General features: G+C 32.2%; 2 protein-coding genes across 5 annotated transcripts; both read right to left on the reverse strand.

The window, feature by feature from the left end:
• Positions 1-3130: 3130 nt before the first annotated feature.
• Positions 3131-13556, reverse strand: LOC127834306 (uncharacterized). Of its 4 annotated transcripts, none has more exons than XM_052360043.1 (9): positions 13162-13556; positions 9531-9572; positions 8351-8447; positions 8169-8186; positions 7070-7212; positions 6373-6520; positions 5403-5552; positions 5049-5279; positions 3131-4814 (listed from the first exon to the last, which is right to left on the reverse strand). In XM_052360043.1, the coding sequence occupies exons 1-8, from the start codon at positions 13171-13173 to the stop codon at positions 5062-5064; spliced, it is 828 nt and encodes a 275-aa protein (XP_052216003.1). In that variant the 5' UTR covers positions 13174-13556; the 3' UTR covers positions 3131-4814; positions 5049-5061. The 4 variants fall into 4 exon arrangements, with proteins under 4 accessions (XP_052216003.1, XP_052216001.1, XP_052215999.1 ...); XM_052360041.1 differs by having other exon boundaries at positions 5091-5279; positions 5403-5532; positions 6371-6520; XM_052360039.1 differs by having other exon boundaries at positions 5091-5279; positions 13162-13552.
• Positions 13557-14436: 880 nt separating this feature from the next.
• Positions 14437-18920, reverse strand: LOC127834305 (uncharacterized). Its single transcript, XM_052360038.1, has 10 exons — positions 18602-18920; positions 18103-18347; positions 17578-17904; positions 16928-17242; positions 16431-16580; positions 16117-16141; positions 15878-15991; positions 15596-15753; positions 15327-15360; positions 14437-15179 (listed from the first exon to the last, which is right to left on the reverse strand). The coding sequence occupies exons 3-10, from the start codon at positions 17750-17752 to the stop codon at positions 15089-15091; spliced, it is 1062 nt and encodes a 353-aa protein (XP_052215998.1). The 5' UTR covers positions 17753-17904; positions 18103-18347; positions 18602-18920; the 3' UTR covers positions 14437-15088.
• Between the last annotated feature and the right edge of the window lie 819 nt (positions 18921-19739).

Genomic DNA, 19739 nt, shown 5'->3' on the forward strand with positions numbered 1-19739 from the left:
AGTATAAAATACGATTGTTATCATACTTGGGAGGATGGCCGAGCGGTGGAATTGGTTTTTACTCCAGGACTCCACGGGTCACTGGTTCGAGCCCTTCTGAGGTTTACTTGTTTTTTCTTTTTTTAAATTGTATTCTTGATTTTTTTACTGGAGCTTCTTAGATCCAATGTTTACATTTATCAATATAAAACATTTAATGACAAACTTCAAAATATGCCAAAATTTGTGAACAGTCCCCTTTAATGCAGCAAGTGAATTAAACTGCAATAAGTAGTCAAACTGCACAAGGCAACGTATAGAGTATCGAAATCGATATGCTTTAATTATTTAAAAAAATACCTGCCACCTCATGACGGATAAACGATCAAAAACTGATTTAAAAGAGATTAAGTAGCGTGCGTATCTCTGACATTTCATTATCGACATTGAACGAGAGCTATCTACATGTCATTTGCAAGTTAAGTTGCTACGTATAATTAAAAAACAAAACAGGGATTCGCAAAAGATGACGCACATTGCAATGTACAACGTATTTTATCCGATATCATGTTTTCAAAAATAACACCTACCTCTTAAATCAGTATTGTAAAAACAAATGTTGATCGTTTGATACAGTTGTCGAAATAAAATCAAAGCGCTGAAGTCACTTAAGTTGTTCGCTATTGCATAATCTTAGACGCAACTCTGTTTTCAAAATTATGTTATAGCTTTTTATATCGCAAGTTTGAAATAAACACAACCCATTCAAATTTATAACGAGTGTATCTTAAAGCACAGGTTGAGATGGGTGTGCACTGTTTATCCTTATATTTATGTTATAGAGACAACATAACAACAATTTGTCTCTTTTTTTCGCAATTGGTTGCTGCACTGGCAAACATCTTTAGAATTTTGATTGCCTTGCTAAAGAATAACAAGCCTAGAATCACGTACATGTTGTGCTATGTGTATCTAATACTTAACCTATTTTCTTTAAATCATTGAGCAACAATTTTGCCGACATGACATACTTTTAATGAATCATGTCTTGTTGTGAGCCGGAATTGAATCATTTCTTGGGCCTTATTGATCCACAGTCGCCAATTTGTATTCTATGTTTTATTGGATTGAGTTGTTTAAGCTTTAAACAATTTAGTTGCCCTACTTTTTAGCCCAACTGTTACCAACTTTTGAGATTGAGTTTCCTGGGCTTAAATCTACTGGCCCCAGGCTAACCGGCAACCACTAAACCTGTTAGTTATTCATGATGTAAGATCTGACAGTGTATTGAACTCTTGCAATTTGCAAGTCTGGAGACATTAAAGGGACCTTTTCACGTTTTGGTAAAAAGACAAAATTAAACGATTTAATAATTTGGAGAGTTCTGTTGTTGTTGTTTTATTTTTTCATACTACGATGATTGCATATACATATAAAGTATAAAATACATCTCTCATTGTATGAGCAAGGATGGCCGAGTGGTCTAAACAAGAAACTTTTATTCCAGGGGCCAGTGGTTCAAGCCTAGTTGAGGGTAACCTTTTTTTCTTTTTGTTTTTAATTGTATTCTTATTGTTTTTTAATGGAGCGTTTAAGATCTAATGTTAACATTTATCAATATTAAGCATGTAATGACAAACTGTGAAAGGTCCCTTTTGGATGTTTACTAAAAAATGCCACAAGGTAAAAATTTAGAACTCGTTTGTTGTTTTTTTGATTTAAAAGTGATTGTGTTTATTTGCCTTGTCAACGATGTTACTTTGAAGTTATTATCACTTTTATCTTTTTTCTGCAAATCATTAATAAAAAAGATAATATAAGCTTCATTTTGGGGAAAACAAGGGCTTAATGGATATGCATTTATTGTCATCCCAGTACCAGATACTCTCTTTACACGAAAAACGCCATAAAATCAGAAAGTGTCGTCCTTGATTAGCTTGTGCGCACAGGCTAAACAGTGTTCACAGGCTAATCTTATTTGATATGCATTAAGCCCCGTTTTCCCTGAAAGCAGCCAATATGTACATATTTCAATGATAAACTGGCCAATGTCGTCGCACAAGCTGTTAAACACTTTTGATTACATACACGCTGTCTGCAGTGTACCAGTGGTGAAGAATGAACAGGAAAATGGGGTTATCGTTCCTAGCGTAGTTAAGAGCAGACTGACTTGCAAAATTCCCTCTACATTAGTTGCCCGCTAGCGCGAACAACTAATAAACGAAGGCGTCTATTGTAAAGGTTTCATCCTATTCTAATTGACAGTCAAATTTTCGGATTGTAGATTCTCAAATTAAAAAATATTGATCGTTAAGACCATATTGCTGATCTTTTTATTCCGTAGTACAGGGTAACGGGTTGGATAAATTACATGTCCGTTTAAGCACAATGCTCACCCATAATGCGGCGGATCGCGTCGGTTAAAGGTTATATTTCCAGGAAAACACATATAACGCTTTAAGTATGAATTGCCAAGTGGTCGCAGAGTACCGGAGATCTAAACAAACTAAATTTGTCTACGCTTCTTCGCCTTGTAATAAAAGTAGCTTAAGATTTATCTTTATATCAGAGTCTGCCCTTGGAAAGTTTAATTACTTTTAATGAATTAAAAAAATATATTTCAAAGCGGTAAATCACATTGGCATTCGAAAACTATTTTTATTCGATACAATATTTGTTTTTTAACAATCATATCTGCACCTGTACAATATAATAATTGGAAGTATTGTAAATACGTGACAGTTTGAGACCATCGTACAAAGTATATACATTAGAGTTTTACCGATGTTAAATCCATGCCAGTCACATTTTCGGATCACGGGATCACATAACCTCCGCGCAGAAATGTTGATGGATCAGAGCATGGTTCTGATATTGTTAGTCTGTATTTGGAAGTAAACCAACTAGGAGTCGCTTTGGAATTTTCCCTTTTTGTCTCTTCTTGGATGAATCATTTAACTCTAAACAACGTTTGTTCTTCATTCTATTCATTCAATTTGTTGAAATACAAATCTTAAGTCCAACGAGCCGTTAACATGTAAATGTATGCATAGGGAGTTTTTACATAATGAGCTTTTGTTTTCTGGAAGTGCACGTTTTCAATACCTACAAGCCTTCGCAATTATTGAAAATTTAGCTTCAAAACGTGATATAATCTATTTGTAAATTTTATTTGCATTTTGATCCATTGAACAAATCGCGTTGTTCTTGTACAACAAAATGTTTAAAAACAATGTCAAACAAGAAATATATAGACATTTTGTTCAATAGCAGGAGTGAAATGTTTGTTCCTTTTAATTTTCACTTCACATTATACACGTTAACTGGTACACAACCATCTTAAATTATGTGATAGCTTACATAGAATGAGACGTTCTGAAAAAGAAGTGATATTCTTCAGTTGAACAACGAATATCAGCAACAGTGATGTCGACAACATACATGTATACATAGCCAAGTCAAATAATTATGCCGACGATAATAAACAGAATGAAACTATACATGTATACATACCCGGTGTGTATAATACCCTGTGATAGCCATAAATAAATAACATACGCGAGGGAAATGGCATAGACATATGAATATATATAGATATGCATTCACTGCAATATCTATGTGAGCAAATGCCAGTTATCTATCAAATACAGCACCTCTGAGGTTGCAATACTGTTAAAGGGATCTTTTCACGCTTTGGTAAATTGACAAAATTGAAAAAAGTTGTTTCAGATTCGTAAGTTTTCGTTTTAGTTATGATATTTGTGAGGAAACAGTAATACTGAACATTAACCATGCTCTAATATAGCCATTATATGCATCTTTTGACGATTTTAAAACCTAAAAAATATAAAGCGTTGCAACGCGAAACGATTGAATAATTTGGAGAGTTTCTGTTTTTGTCGTTAAATTTTGTGAAACTACGAAGATTGCTTATATAAGGTATAACATACGTAAAGAATGAGTACTCGGCGGAATAGCTCAGTAGGCTAAAGCGTTTTTACTTCAGGACTCTGGCAGGACTCCAGGGGTCACTGGTTCGAAACCTGCTCCGGGCAATATTCTTTTTCTTTTTTTAATTTTTTTCTTTATTTTTTACTGGAGCTTTTATGATCCAATGTTTACATTTATCAATATAAAGCATTTAATGAATAAGTTAAAAAAATGCCAAAATCTGTGAAAAGGCCCCTTTAAATATATCCACTGTAAAATGCAAACGCTTGTAATCTTCAAACTTATCTTTTTAAACGCATGTCAATTGTATGTGAATTATTATGTTATTCAATGTGCACAATCAAAATGCAAATGCATGAGACGGTCGGGTATTTAAGTTGCTAGTTGACAGTTGAACAAATTTATGAACAAGTTTATGACGAATACAATTTGAAAACACTGTAAAATATTGTAAAACCAAGATGTATTGCAACATTTCAATAAAAAAATATAATACTACAATAAATTAAACATTTACATACCTCGATATAACACAAGTATAATATACATTTTTTAAATAAATAACAACAAAATAGATACATTTCTGACTAAATAACGTAAATGCCGTGAGAGAAACGGAAAAGCTTTGAAAAAAATATAACACGCATAAATCACTGTGTCACCTCAGGATTTTGTGCACATCGCCTGAATGATTTCCGGTGTAACTGTTATGGTTTTATCAAAGTGGTATATATCGCGACACCACTTTGGGATGCACAAAATAGGACAAGACGGGAATTCGGTGGTGATGTTCTGATACCTTGACGCGGGGTCGTGTTTCAGGCAGGTACCGACTTCTGAACAAATTTCGTCACAAGTAGTTGTCTTCGTTGAACAGTTGCAGTCTGCAAATGTGATTTTTAATAAATATGTAATAATAAAGTGTATGTGAACTACGTTTTAACATATAATACTTTTGTTCAATTTATTATATTTATATTATGTTTATATAATCATTCCTGTGTCAATAAATAATATTTTTGTAAATGTCATTTTGTTAAAATTATGTATAAAAGATCATTTACATATTAAATTTGATTTCATATTCTGCATTCAATTAATGTTCATACATTACACACTTAATCAAAGATGTTATAAAACGGCCATGGTCTGTTGTATACCGGATGCTCTATCAGAACACCGTGGAAGAATAAACTTTTCTTCCTTAGCAACGCCGCCATCTTGAAGGAGAGCGCATGAAATGTCCATACTTTGTTGTTTGCGTATAACACCCTCGTCAATTTCGAATACGCAACTCTTGTTATATCCTCCGTCTGCTATCGTTGTGCTGATGCAAAGTGTTGCGTTCTCTGACAAATACGATTCATTAAACGATTTACATGTCATTTGAAAGTTGTATAATTATGTACAACTGTCTACAATGTTTATAGAAATAGTTCATGTTTGTAAAAAAGCCAAGTTTCAATATTTACCTTCAGTGAGATATCTATTACCCGCGACAAAAAGAGCCATCATAACCGTATCGCACGATGACGTCAAAGCACACGTGAAGTTGAAGATTGACGTTCGATTCATGCCATCTTGCTCAAACACTTGAACCACACTTGTCACCATGCGATAAACTGTATTTTATAAGGTAATTAGATTAGTTTCATTTAAAAATGGATCATGTAATTAGATCATGAGATCCGCAAAAAACACCAAAATCGGAAAAATTAGCCATTTCATGACTTTGTGGAAAGAATCAGATCAGAAAGCGTAAACAAATATGTTGGATGTATTGGATGTATAATCTACCAAAATTGATTTTAGCCTTCGTTAACATTTGGCTGCCGTTTTCGAACATTCTCTAAACGTTTTCAAATGAGCTTTTAGGAGCTTGTCATGTGGTCTTTTGTTTCTCAGCATTCACACGCTTACAATGCAGGAAAAGATATATCGTGTCGGACCATCGGGATCATATAATATATCCGTTGAATATGTTAAGCGGATAGGGTTTTTATTAATATTCCAAAACGAATGTTGATGTTCACGTGACTTATGATGCTAACATAACGTAAATAAGCTTAGACAATAATATCGCAAGCGTTGCAAATCAATTTCAATAGGTTGGACGTCCACATCATAAACACAATATTTTAGAACTTCTCTTAGATAACAAATATTTTCTTCGGCCTTTTAATAATTGACTCTGGATATGTTTAGTAGTTTACTAAGTTCTGTATATTTAATAGCAGCTTATAAATATTCAAATTTTAAATTTAATAAACTTAATTATTATAGAAACTGATAATATATGCAATTTAACACGTGTGACTTTTCATACATTATTAAGATGAAAGCAACTTCTAAGTGGATGAATGGTGATTTTTACAACATTTAAATAGATTAATCAACTTTAACAGTACAGGGATTACGATGTGATGAAATAGGCTTACTTACTAGGCGAACTTAGCTTTATTGCTTCGTCAATAACAGCGTTTCCAGCCTTTTTAAAGAATGAAATCGTCAGAACTCCACGAAACTGACAGGCTAGCGCGGGACCTGTGCATATAATTGTCCCATCCGACGCTTGTGGGGAGCAATACACCTTAAATCAAAACGAGAGAAGTGTCCAACATTTTCGCGTATTATAGGTTTTTGACGTAATTACATTGACTTTTTATGTTTTATTAGGACATACCTTTACACCTGCTAGGTAAAAAGTAGTCAAAATCCAATGTAACTTTTAATGTAAATCTCTGGCAAGCATGTGATGGATTGAGTAATACATTTATATAATTAGATTACCATTTTTTATCGCAAGAAAAATGATAAAAATACGTTTCGATAATCGATATTTGCAATATTTAAAACTGAGATCATCTACTTATGTTTTAATCACACTTTTTAGCAATTGAGTTTTTGTCGTTAAATAAAGGGCCGCATATAAAGTTTCTCTTCCGCTTTTTCCGCAGAAGTTTCACTTTATGTGAATTCGAGTGTTCGCGCTATTTAAATTAAATTATGTAAATTATGTAATTATGTGTTTTTTGAGGTTTGGGTTATTTTTAAACGTCTGTGCCAATCAAATTGACTTGACTTCACATGATAAACTACTGTACCATCTATCTTCACGATTTGTACCATTTTCACTTACTGGTAACACTTTCTTATCAAGCAAGATTGACGTTCGGCTGACGTCTATACAGGCGTCTTCTCCTTCTTGACCCGATACGTTGCAGTGAGTCTTTATCGGTTTCCACATCGTGTAATCTTCGAGGTAGCACGTTGCTTTATATACTTAAATATTTACTTAAATATATAAATATTAACCATAATATATACTTTATTTGTATATCTCGGCATGAAACTTGAATCGAGTAATGGATTTTGTTTTACAAAAAAAAGTCAGAATTTTTAAATGCTGTGGTTCCAAAACAGAAACAAGATGGACATATACGTGCCACGAAAAATAGTACAGGCTACAGGTGAATATCACAGCATTTTCATCGGTTATTTGCAAATTCAAATACAATGATTTATATGATATACTATTTTAAAGTGATTTATTAAAGCAACACTGAATGATCACATTAACAGCAATTTATAAAAATTGAAATGTCTTACTAAATGAGCATTTAAGTTGCATAGGTTAAAACAGCAAATAAGGCAAAGTATCATCGACATATTATCCCAACATTACAATGTTCTCGGGAACACACAACCTATCATAAAAGTCCCTCATTCAAAATGCGAAACCAATACTAAATATTGGGGTGTTATTTTGAGACCAAGCCTATAACGCGGGGAAACCCGGACTTCCGATAATACGTCGTATATTGGTATTTGCCGATCACTGCATAGACAAATTAAAATGTGTTATTGAAAGATATCTGACGCATTTTCATATTACCTTTTTGTTTAACGAAACCTTTGACATTAAATTTGTCCGGTGGTTTCAAATAAATGCGATACACTTTAATTATTTCAAGGTTCATTTATTCAAATTTGCATTATCCGGACTGTTTATAATAAATGGACTTAATTTTCGAAATTTTCAATCAAAAGCAAAATATTAATTAATTAATTTGACTTAACGTTTTGATAGGTAATTTTCACAAACAAAACCAATAATTATTGTAATTGTATATTCTGTCAGTAGCGGTATTGCACATGCTTATATTTTTTTAAATATTAGATTTGAAAAGCGATTTTTTTAATTGACTCTTTTGAATGTGTCACTTTTTGATAAATACCTGTCAACTTGGAATCGTCTGTAAAATAAAGAAAATCAATGATAATTACTTTACACTTTTAATCTTTATTTATTTTTATTTTAAATGTAAGCATATGTTGTGTTTATGATAAATTCTATAAAATAAAGCATTAATTGTTGCAAAGAAGTCATTAATTAAGAAACAAAGCAAAACGGACACACCTTTCGTTTTGGATTTGCGCGTAAGCACGACTGCGAGCACGACGGCGGCAATGATGAGACAAACTGTCAACGCAACAATGCCGCGTTTCCAGGCAGTCTACAATGCAATCACACATTCATGTTGACTACCGTACTTTCAGCATATCGTTTGTCTATCATGCAGTTAGCTTCTTATTAAAAGTGTATGTTATAAAATGTTTGAAAATTGTGTGTCCATAGCAACAATCAAGCAAGGTACAAGATGTAACAACCATCATTTTTTATATTCAATACTTTAATGCCAAGTAAAAAATCTATGTTTTGATTTTTTTCAAAAGAGGTTAATTAATATTAATTATCAAATGTTTAATTATAAATTATCCTACAATTTTCTGTGCATTTTCGATTATTTGGGAAAACGCTGAGCTTTGACCTATGTTTTAATGATAGAAAATATCAGAAGACATTCGGACGTTCGTACCGATGTTAAAAGATTATGCCATGAAAAATTTACTTAACTTAAATCGTTAACATGGGTGTAGTCAACAAACTTTATGATACAATGTCAGAACTTTTTTCCGACTGAAATCTCAAGATCACAACGGTATGATTAAGGATAAACAAACTTAAATGAAGAAAAGCTTTTTAGCACTCTGCTATTCACACTCATTATCCCATTCACAGAAAACTTAGTAAGAAATTTTTCGAATTTTCTGCTATTTGACAACGAGTGAACTGGTGTCAATAAATACAAAGTAGATAACAATGTCGAATTAAAAAAAAAAGCTTTGCGTGACTCTAAAGATCGTTTTTAATGACAAAATTCCATACAAAAGGGCTACTTTATGTTATCAAACAATATGTCAAAAGCTTGATATTTAGGTCAAATTGATTAAAAAGCCATGTTGAAAATCCAGCTCTCTCGTTTACATTACCCATCTCTAAGTCAAAATCTGTGTCCTAATGATAACTTGGCCATGTTTGTAACTGTGTAGTTGATAACTAGAGCGCAAGGACCAAATATAAAAAAACAACGATTAACACACAAGCCAATATATTTGATGCATACAAATAAATTATTAAACTCTGTCAAAACTATTGTCCCAATTTAAATTTGAAGATTAAATTTAAATTGGAAAAAGCGACTGTACTTATATGTATGCGTTTTTGCTCAAGGAAAATATTCATTCTGCGTACGTACGTTTAAATAATTCGTCGTCAACTCTTTCCAGCATTCTGAGCACTAAAAGAAATATATATTAACTGTTAGAGTATGCCTGAGGAAGACTGCAGCAATATTAATAGGTACACTTTAAATTAGGTTCCCTATAGTCATACATTTTACAGAAGTAAATTTACGCTATGTGATATACGTTTTGACCAATTAAAGCAACACTTTAACAATACGGCACTGCATGTTGGTTTCCAATGGCCGTCTTTTTGATCAAAATGCTAAAAAGGCTACATTAAAATTGTTCTAGTACATGTATTTCTTGTCAATGAAAACGTTGCAGTAGAACTACAAGAATAAAGTAAATAAATAGTGTTCTGGATTATATTCTATGCAATGCGGAAGTTAGCACAATTGTTCAAAATTGTAAATAAGTAACATGGACTGTCAAACTTCTGTAAATAACTAAACAATAATACTAAGTAAATATCCGATAAGATATCTTTATATTAGGGCCAAGAGGCTTAAACCTGTATCGCCTATATACGCTTTCAGCAGTGTTTAAGGCCAAACAAAACATATGCTGTCTATTTCCACTAAAATCTCTGGTAGGTTGATTTGTGTTTTTTTCTTTAACGTTTCACTATACACAAATTATTTCCCTGTTCAATGAGCATATTTACTGACAGAAAGTGCGTAAATTAAATTCAAAATTCTTTGTTTATATTTAAACATTAATTTTGTGAATAAGATCGAATATAGTGAAACTGAAAGAATATTACATCAAAAATACACACACAAATTATGGTCGGCATAACTATAGGGTCGGTGTTCGTGAAATTATTTATTATTTAGTCATGTTAATTGTACGTTTACACTTTATATTATTGTGGATTTTCATCAAACGAAATCTTTCACTAATTAAGTAACTAGTAAAGCAAGGCTTCTTATATAATAATTTTGTAAATCCGCCAAAGTATATAGTTCATAAGACAGTTTGGTTCGTAAATACAATGTCTCCTTTAAAGGGTTATTTATTAATTTGATGCCACACCAACACTTAAGCGTGTTTGCAAATGTTTAAAACAGCCTTTTCGTATTGACAAAGTAATATACAGAAAGACCAGAATTTGTATTTACTTGTGGTACCATAAATATTCTTTACTCTGACAAATATATTTACCTTGGCATTATGTCAACAGAATACCTATATTATGATTTAACAGCAAAATATGTCTCGCAAAGTGCTGGCCGTGCCTTGGGACTTCTTATTGCAACGTTCAAAAACATTGGTGGTTTTCCCTATGACATTTATACTAAATTGTATTACTCCTGTGTTGTACCAATTATATCATATGGGGAACTAAAGAACACTCATGTGCTTATGCAAGCCATAGCGCGCAATAAGATTTTTCCTCGGAATCGGCGAATATACGCCAAATGTATCGGTTCAATGTGATATGGGATGGGAACCTATTTACACTGAACAATGGAAAAGTATATGTAATCACTGGTATCGTTGTTTAACATATAGCAATAGTAGAACAAATAAGAAGATACTTGACTGGGCTCTTGATAAAGGCAACCACAGATGCAAAAAATATTCCATTTGATGTCTGTGAATTTATGCATAAGTATCATTTAAATGAATATACTAATTTACCATTCTCTAGAAATAGAATGTTAAAAGATATTTCATCAGCTTTTATTGATAACCATCTCAATATATGCAATACTAGCCTTAATAGAGTAAATAGTGTACATGGACAAGGCAGAAATAAGCTAAGAACCTATAGAACTTTCCAAAATGAATATGCTGTAGAAACATATTGTAAATTTAATATGTTATTTTCACATAGATCCGCATTAGCAAAATTCAGATGTGGATTAGCCCTACTTAGAATAGAAACTGGACGTTATGAAAATTTACCAGAAAGGGATAGATTATGTCGATTACGTTTATCTAATGTAAAATTTGAAGCACATATATTGTTAGAATGTCCTACTTATGAATATGATAGAAACATATAAATTTATAAAGCCAAGCAGATTGATGTTAACTTCTCAATAATGTGTGAAGAACATAAACTTAAGCTTTTGTTCACCCGTAAGGATATGATAAAAACTTTGGCCAAAGCCTGCTGTTATATCCTAAAAAAAGGAAATAATATTATATACAGTAGATCGTTTAACTTGATCACATGTTTTAATTTATATGTTACATGTTTTTTTTAATAATAATGATAAGTTTTATGATATATCTGAAAAGTTCTGCTCATCTATACTTATCATATCTGATGAGGGAGGATACATTAGTATATCGTTTTATACTGCTTTGTTTACCGGACAATAGTCGGTTAAGATACCTGAAAACATCAACTCTTAATGTCATGTTTTAATACCATTTAACACAAATACTTTAATGTCTCGTTAAGAAGAAATTAATAAGTTAATTATTAAGTTTTTAATATGTAAATATATAAGTATAGTTTTACATTTTACATAATAAATATTAAACTTTTAATATATACATTTTAGTTTGATGAGTGTAATATATTATGTTATGTTGTATTTTAAGTCAGTCTTTATGAGATTGTGATATATAGTCTCTTATAGTTCGCTAAGCATGGCCACATTCACACATGCTTTGCAGCTTTGATTGTAATAATTGTTATGACGAATTATGGATGATACTTAAATAAACTAATAAACTTCAAACTAGTAAACCGCATGTAATTTATTCTGAGTTCAGATATTTGTAAGAATTTAAAGTGTGTATGACGCGATTATGTATGTTTATGTTTAAAATTGATAAGTGATAGATAAGGCACGAAACGATATGCCATTTTGTCTTATTCGTGCATACTCGATTGATCAATCCTGAAGTATTCATTTTACGATTTGAAGTGCAAAACGAAAAACAAACACATTTTTGTTTAAATGAATTAAATGGTTCATTTTGCCGAAATATGTGAACTTATTTCATATGGAAAACATCAATTTTTATTACCTTTTAGCGAAATATTAACAAACAAGTTACGAAAGTCTTTATCCCTCGTTTAAAATATACCAATAACATATGATTTCAAATAAATCATGTTAAGAGAACATCATTATATTATTATAAGTTAGGTATATCTTCTACAATGCGTTAGATTATATGTATAAAAATAATCCGATGTACAATTTTAACAATCTCCAAGATAACTTAAGTATCCGAAACAAATTTTCAGAGACGGATCTATAAAGATATTTAAACGCAAAGTTGATAACGTACACCTTTAATGAATGAAACGTGTGTGCTACTTTATATATGTTGCTAAATTTGCATGAACAATATGGCGGTATATAAAAAAGAAGTTGTTTTTTTTCGACCAAATAAGTCTATAGGTCTCAAAAGTAATAACGGATGACGTCATATGTCATCGTTCAAAACACGAAAAATACATTTAATATATAAGATATTGAAATAGAAAGAATTTGTTTGATTTGTTTATCTATTTCAAAATGCGAACCACTTTACAATTATTAATCTATTGAATCATAATTTTAAATGTTGATGAGAAAGTCCATGTTTTTACTGAAAAAACTTACTTAATAACGTGATATCTACCTTTCCATAGACATATATCTACGATAAATTATTTTACAACATACTCACCATTTGTTTCATAAAATCGCAACCAATTTCGAATCACTACCATGGAATCACGACATTAACGCACATATAATGTTTTACTCTTGTAAAATCAAACCGTACATGTCGAACAGCTTTAAATAACATCGATTGATATTTCCTCTTGTCCTATGTCTAAGTGATTCCTCATTGATTGATTAGATTGTTAGCCTCTGAAAATTGTTAATATCGTATTTAGTAAGAAACATGCGTCTACATACGTACACCGTAATTACACTTATAAAATTGTCCCGAGCTATTGCGAATTGTTCGTAGTTTCCTCAATTTATTTCCATACTGTTAACAGGGTGCAGGATCACGTGACTTAAATAAGTCTTATCTGTGTAGATAAGAATGTCCGGTATCCCATTTTTATTTTTTAAATTGCACAACACAGGTATGCGTAAATCAATCGGCTATTCGTAAATTAATACTAGGCTGCTAAATATTGATAGATCATAAACTGGTTTACATGATATAAATGATCATGCATTTCGTGCTCATTTCAAAAACAACGCAAGATCTTCTTAACGAATTTTCGTCATAAATGGCGCTCGCCAGTTGTTAAACTTTAAATAACAACAAGTGTTGATAGAAATTATGTCGCTAAGAAACGTCGGCCCACATGGGTATTCACTTAAGAAAGTACATCTGCTTACGTTTCCTCATTTAACCTGCATTAAATAATCATTTTCTTTGAAAACTCAAAGGGCTAAATAAATGTATTCTTTTTCTAAAGCAAAGTTCAACAATTTGAAATTAAAATTTCAATACAAATTCAAACTGCGGAGAAGAAGAAAACAAGTTCATAAGGTTGGCTAGTCTCAGAGCAGCCACAATCCTCTTTTTATCTTCTATGTAATTAAGATACATTTCCGTTATAGCGTTAACCATTTAAAAACAGATAACGTACTTACTATATAACCAAAAACAGTCAAAATCTAAATAAAATATTTACAATTGTTTAGTATTTCACAGCTTAAGTCGAAATTTAACCCTACAAAATATGAAAAGGCTAGTGAATACAAATAACAAAAATGTATTGCGTGTGTTTAGTTAAAAAATAACGTGTTTGTTAAAGACAAATATAAACTATTCTCGTAGTAGTGAAATGATATACTCACATAAATCATGTTTTTACAAAATGTGCATGCATTATGCTTTCGAAAAATTATTTGACACAATAAAAGTATATTTCATATTGCAGCTATAACAGCCGTGATAATTGTTCACAAATATGTTTAATTGTGTAAGGTATAACAGCTTAAAACAAATAATAAAATAAATTGAAATAACGTACACATGAAGCTGATAACCTATTGAAATCCAACAATATTGTGTGCCATTACACTATTATTTAACTTTTATTATGAGGGACCGATATATATTGATGGAAATTTTTATATCAGATTTTGATAAATATGTTTATATAGCTTCAATATTATATCTTTATATACAAAACATTGTATAACAGCAACGACATAGAGCACACAGCAGGGTAACACAACCTGCTAGAGCACACAGCAGGGTAACACAACCAGCACATTTTCCCACCACTCTGTCAACTTGTAACACACAACGTTAACGATTGAATGTTTTACTCTCATTTTATATAGGTTCACAAACGTTCAGTGGTAGTGGACTTTGTTAACACACTAGTTTAGCTGATTAAACTTGACTTATACAATTGTAACAAAATGATAACTTACTACCCATCTTGCTACATTCATCAGCCCCCTTAAACTTAAACTGTTCCATATATATGTATCAAATTGTTTAACAACAGGAAGTTGATGGGCAAGAACATGAGATTTGTTCCAAAGAGTAAGCTTTAATTCAATAATTAACAGAAGTTAGCGTGTAGTATATACAGCAGTGTGCAAGAACGAAACTTGACGCTGCTGGTTTGAATTTATTTGTGTGACGGCTTTATCATTTCATATTCTTCCTTGCCACGATCGTGGTGCGTAAGAGATTCATACATTGCAGTTGTTGACATTGCTCTGAAACGATTTGATCATGGACGCATGTGAATTTACAAATTATCAGAGCTATGAGTATCATTATTATCATTATTATTATGTAAATGAAACGTTTAAATTTGCGAAATAGATGTGAGTAAAAACAATAATGCACGATAAATTATTTACCCGGGTTGGGTTTCTTGTTTCGCGTTCGCGTCACCTGAAAAATACAATCGAATGTACGTTTATTTCTGTGATATCTCATTGGCAATAATATAAACAAATAGCATTATTCACCGCCTTATACGCATACCAGCCCTGTGTCATAATACAAACAAATCAACGTCCTGAACATATACAGACGTTAAGAAAGATACATGAAGTTACTGGTGATTTTATAGTGTATCCAATATAAACATTAGAACGTGTACAATTATCCTCCATCTGCTCATTACCAACAACGTTCTCATATGCTGCTCCAGTTGAAAGATGAATGTCTTGAACTTGTCCATGACCTTTGGCAGGTTGAGACTGGTTTACTCGTTGATTTCTTTCTGCAGGATTAGTCGGTATAGACGAATAGGCATCATCATTTCCCGATAGATGCGCTGACCTTAAAATGATAATATCAACATGTTGAAACATAAATATGCACTATACAAACGATCGTTAATGACGACATTCAATGTATGTGAACTAAACTATATTTACATGTTTGAATGAACGCTGTGACTTACGCGATTCTTGACCCATCTTGTGCATGTTGCGACGGATTAACTCGTTGATTTCTGTCTGCAGGAGTAGGCGGTATAGACGAATAGGCATCATCACTTCCCAATAGATACTCTGACCTAAATAGAATGATAATATCAACATGTTAAAAATAGGATTGCACTGTACTAACGATCGTTAATGACAGTATTTAAGGTACGTAAATCAAATTACATTCAGATGTTTCAAGAACGTTGTGACTTACGTGATTTCGGGCCCAGGTCGGATGCCTGGAATAGATGCTATTTATGTAAACAAATGAATTACACTTAACTATGAACATTGAGAAGAACACTTCATACACGCTTTACTTTTTAAAACAGACTTTACTTTAATAAGAAAAGAAAAACGTAAGTGTATATGTAATGAACGTGTTAAAGCCAATGATTGTACAATATTCACAAGTGGTCGAATTCAATAACAACAATTTATTGAATATAATACACTAGACTTAGTAATATTTATACACTATAATAGTGAATAATATATAGTCGTGAATCGACCCATTCCAATAGATACCTCTTTGGGAGCTGGTATTCGTCCTCCGAATCACGACAATCCACGATCCTAGGATTCCGAGAAATAATCCGAGAATAACGCCTCCGACAACACTTCCGCTAATTGCACCAACACTGAATGATTGTGAAGACGTATTGGGTAAATCTGAACCTTAAATGTACATAACAATTTAAATTAAGAACGGAATTTTGAGAACCGATAAGTATTTGAGCCCTACTGAGCGTCGTGATTTACTTATTATAAATGAATTAATATGAGTATGTTATTTTAGCCTTCACAAATGCTAAGACCAAAGACAAAGAAACAAAGTCGCGTAAAGTTTCTCATAAATTGTCCTCTTTTTTAATAATGCACTTCCACATTTTTTGTACTTAGAACGTATGGATGAGAACATATTGTATCGTGGTCCTTGTTAAACTGGATTTATAATACATATACGAGTATAAGAAACAAATATTACAACATACGATGCATTAGGAAAGATAATGTACAAATACCCGACACATCAACCGACAATGTTGTAAATGACACGATATCTGAAGGTCCACTTCGGCCTAAGACGTTTTCTGCGTAAACCCGTATTCTATAATATGTTGACTCTTTCAACATTGTCAAATCGATGTACACGGCAGACGAACTAAGATTGAAAAATGCAGTAGACACAGTTTGTTCAATCCATTCACCGTCGTTTTCGTTTACTTCAACTGTAAATTGTTGAAACATACGGCCTGTCAACTGGAAGAACCAGGAAACCCTGACTGAATTAGCAGCTATTTCAGTGACCGCGACAGATGACGGTGCTTCAGGAAAAGCTGAAATCAGACGAAAAAAGTTTTGTTTAAATACTTTTTAATTTAATTGTGTATACGTATATTAATAAACAAATATAAAAGAAACACAATCTTGATACGAAATTTGTTTACTAAGTGAATGTTTGGTCACATGTTTTAACAATTTTAGATTAAGATCCTTTCCAAAGCGATCTTATATTAAAGTGCACATATTTAGTTGGGGATAAAATGCACGAATTGTTTTTTTTTCCATTTAGTTTCTTGAGCTTCATTGTTTGATCTACTAAACAAGTTTGTACTGTATGTTAACGTTACATCTTTATTTTAAAGGTAAAATTATAGTCTACTATACATACAGGCAATTATAAGTTGTGCATGTCGGTTTGAGGTTAATCTTTTCCCGGTATTGTTCCCCGTGCAATATATTTTCATGTCATCATCGACACGCTTCGCTGTGTAATTAAGGACACTTTTTGTGCCATTGTCTGGAAGCCATTTTACACTGGAATAAGACATTTCTACATCATCCATGTAATTCTGTGGTGTCCGGTTGTCTTTGTACCACTTAATAACGGCGACAGGTTTTCCAGTTGATGTAACACATTTGAATGAGATGGAGTCATTCTCTTAAAGGAACACTATCTTTGATTCTGGAGTCACAATTTCAACGTACATGATTGGTACTGAAAGCATAGTAAGAGACACCGTTTGATATCGAAACTTAAATGTTAGATGCAATGACAGTTATGAGCATTGTCTGTACGGGCAATTATTTGAAATATTCAACAGAACACATTCAACTCAATAAAACTAAAATTGTATTAATATTTCTTACCATTTACTTGTACGAATATCAAAGCATTACTTGTTTCTGACCTTACCGAACCAATCGACGGTGTCATAGTATTACGAGCACTGCACGTGTAGTTTCCTTCGTGCATTGTATCAATGCTGGTTATTACCACATTTTGACCTGTTGTTGTACCACCGGGATATGTCCATGTAAAAGATGGTGAAGGATAGGCGATACTCGTGCATGTTAGAAGGAGGGACTTTCCCGACAAAGCAACGATAGATCCACCTACTACTGAACCGTTGAAGTTAAATTCTGGTTGTGAAGGTCCAACTGTCAAATACAAAGTAAACCAATCAATATTCAAGAATGTGTTATCCGTATATTTGTCATACACAAAGGAATTTAAATGTGTGCTTTTTTCAACGTATTTATGAGAGGAGCGATATTACAATATTTAATTTAAAATAAGTTCGAGAGGTAAAGAATATACTAGACTATATATTAAAATTCATAACATTCACTACAATCTACAGCTGCGTCAGTTTAGTAACTTCTGAAAAGATCTCATAAGAAGGTCGTCTTACATAGAATATTAATTGATGGCTTCATTGAAGAAAACACTCTTGATCCGCCGTTGTTTCCAGAGCAGTACAATCGCGTGTTATGGTCAGGGTTGTAGGGTTTAACAGTCAGTGTGCTGATCGTAACGTTGTCACTCATGGTTGTTACCTCGGATAAATGCGTTATGTTAACATCATCCGACTCGTCATTTGTGGCGCTGTCCATAAACCTGTCTATTACGGGAGTGGGCCTACCGAAGTCACTGGCGCATGTTACCTGCACTGTTCGATTGACTATCAATGAGATTGGATCCAGTTTTGGTGATATTTCTAATTTAGTTATAGGAACTGAAATCAAAGAAATAAGCAACAATAAGAATACTAACAAGCATAGTGTCATTTTCAACATGCATTCGTGTTTTTATTGAATATTAAATATGATGGTTATCAGATGATATGTAAATTGCATATACATGCATACTTTGTTTACTTAATTGTTAGCTTTAATTTTTTGCGTTGGTTTTTGGCTTAAATATACATTTTCAGATATAATACATTTGTTTGTATCATAAATTATACATTTTAAATAACAAGTAAACCAACAACTAATATTTTAATCCATGCTGATGTTTTATTATTGTAATACATGTCTATACACGTTCATTACACATTTGAATAAACATCACACTTTTTAGTGAGGTTATTTAATTTATGCCTACATGTTATTCATATCATGTCTTTACAACTTGATTTCTGATACTTAGTTTACATTGTTTTCAGACAAAGAAAAGGTGAAATAAAATGTACATTATAACTTAAAATCATTGGTTACAATTCTAACTTACAGCGGCTCTTTGCATACAAAAGCTATTTTGAACGTGATTATCATTCATACGTTTTCATTCTGATAAATGATTCCATTCCTATCTTAATCAATTGTTGTTACATGCAACACTTATATAATGTTTTATGAAGGAGGCTATTATTTAATAATTCGTTTGTAAAATGTATTGATACCTAAATCCATGTATACGTAAGTGTACAAAACACGTTGGGTCTTAGATCGCATTATCCTATGGGAAAGCAACGAATGCAATAAATATGCGGTAACATGCATTATAACATCAACATGTGGATGCTGGCGACTACATCGACATGTCAA

Source organism: Dreissena polymorpha, chromosome 6 (assembly GCF_020536995.1).
Source record: "Dreissena polymorpha isolate Duluth1 chromosome 6, UMN_Dpol_1.0, whole genome shotgun sequence".
Classification (NCBI taxonomy): Eukaryota; Metazoa; Mollusca; class Bivalvia; order Myida; family Dreissenidae; genus Dreissena; species Dreissena polymorpha.

What these genes read in the sequence shown, in the direction of transcription:
- LOC127834305 (XM_052360038.1), bottom strand. Translation starts at nt 17,752, where the DNA reads ATGGATGATGTAGAAATGTCTTATTCCAGTGTAAAATGGCTTCCAGAC. An exon ending in ATTGTCGGTTGATGTGTCGG is followed by an intron (nt 16,581 to 16,927) that starts GTATTTGTACAT and finishes TGTACATTTAAG; the next exon opens with GTTCAGATTTACCCAATACG. An exon ending in CAAGATGGGTCAAGAATCGC is followed by an intron (nt 15,754 to 15,877) that starts GTAAGTCACAGC and finishes TATCATTTTAAG; the next exon opens with GTCAGCGCATCTATCGGGAA.
- LOC127834306 (XM_052360039.1), bottom strand. An exon ending in TGACGACGAATTATTTAAAC is followed by an intron (nt 8,448 to 9,530) that starts GTACGTACGCAG and finishes ATTGCATTGTAG; the next exon opens with ACTGCCTGGAAACGCGGCAT. An exon ending in GTGTTCTGATAGAGCATCCG is followed by an intron (nt 4,815 to 5,090) that starts GTATACAACAGA and finishes TCACATTTGCAG; the next exon opens with ACTGCAACTGTTCAACGAAG.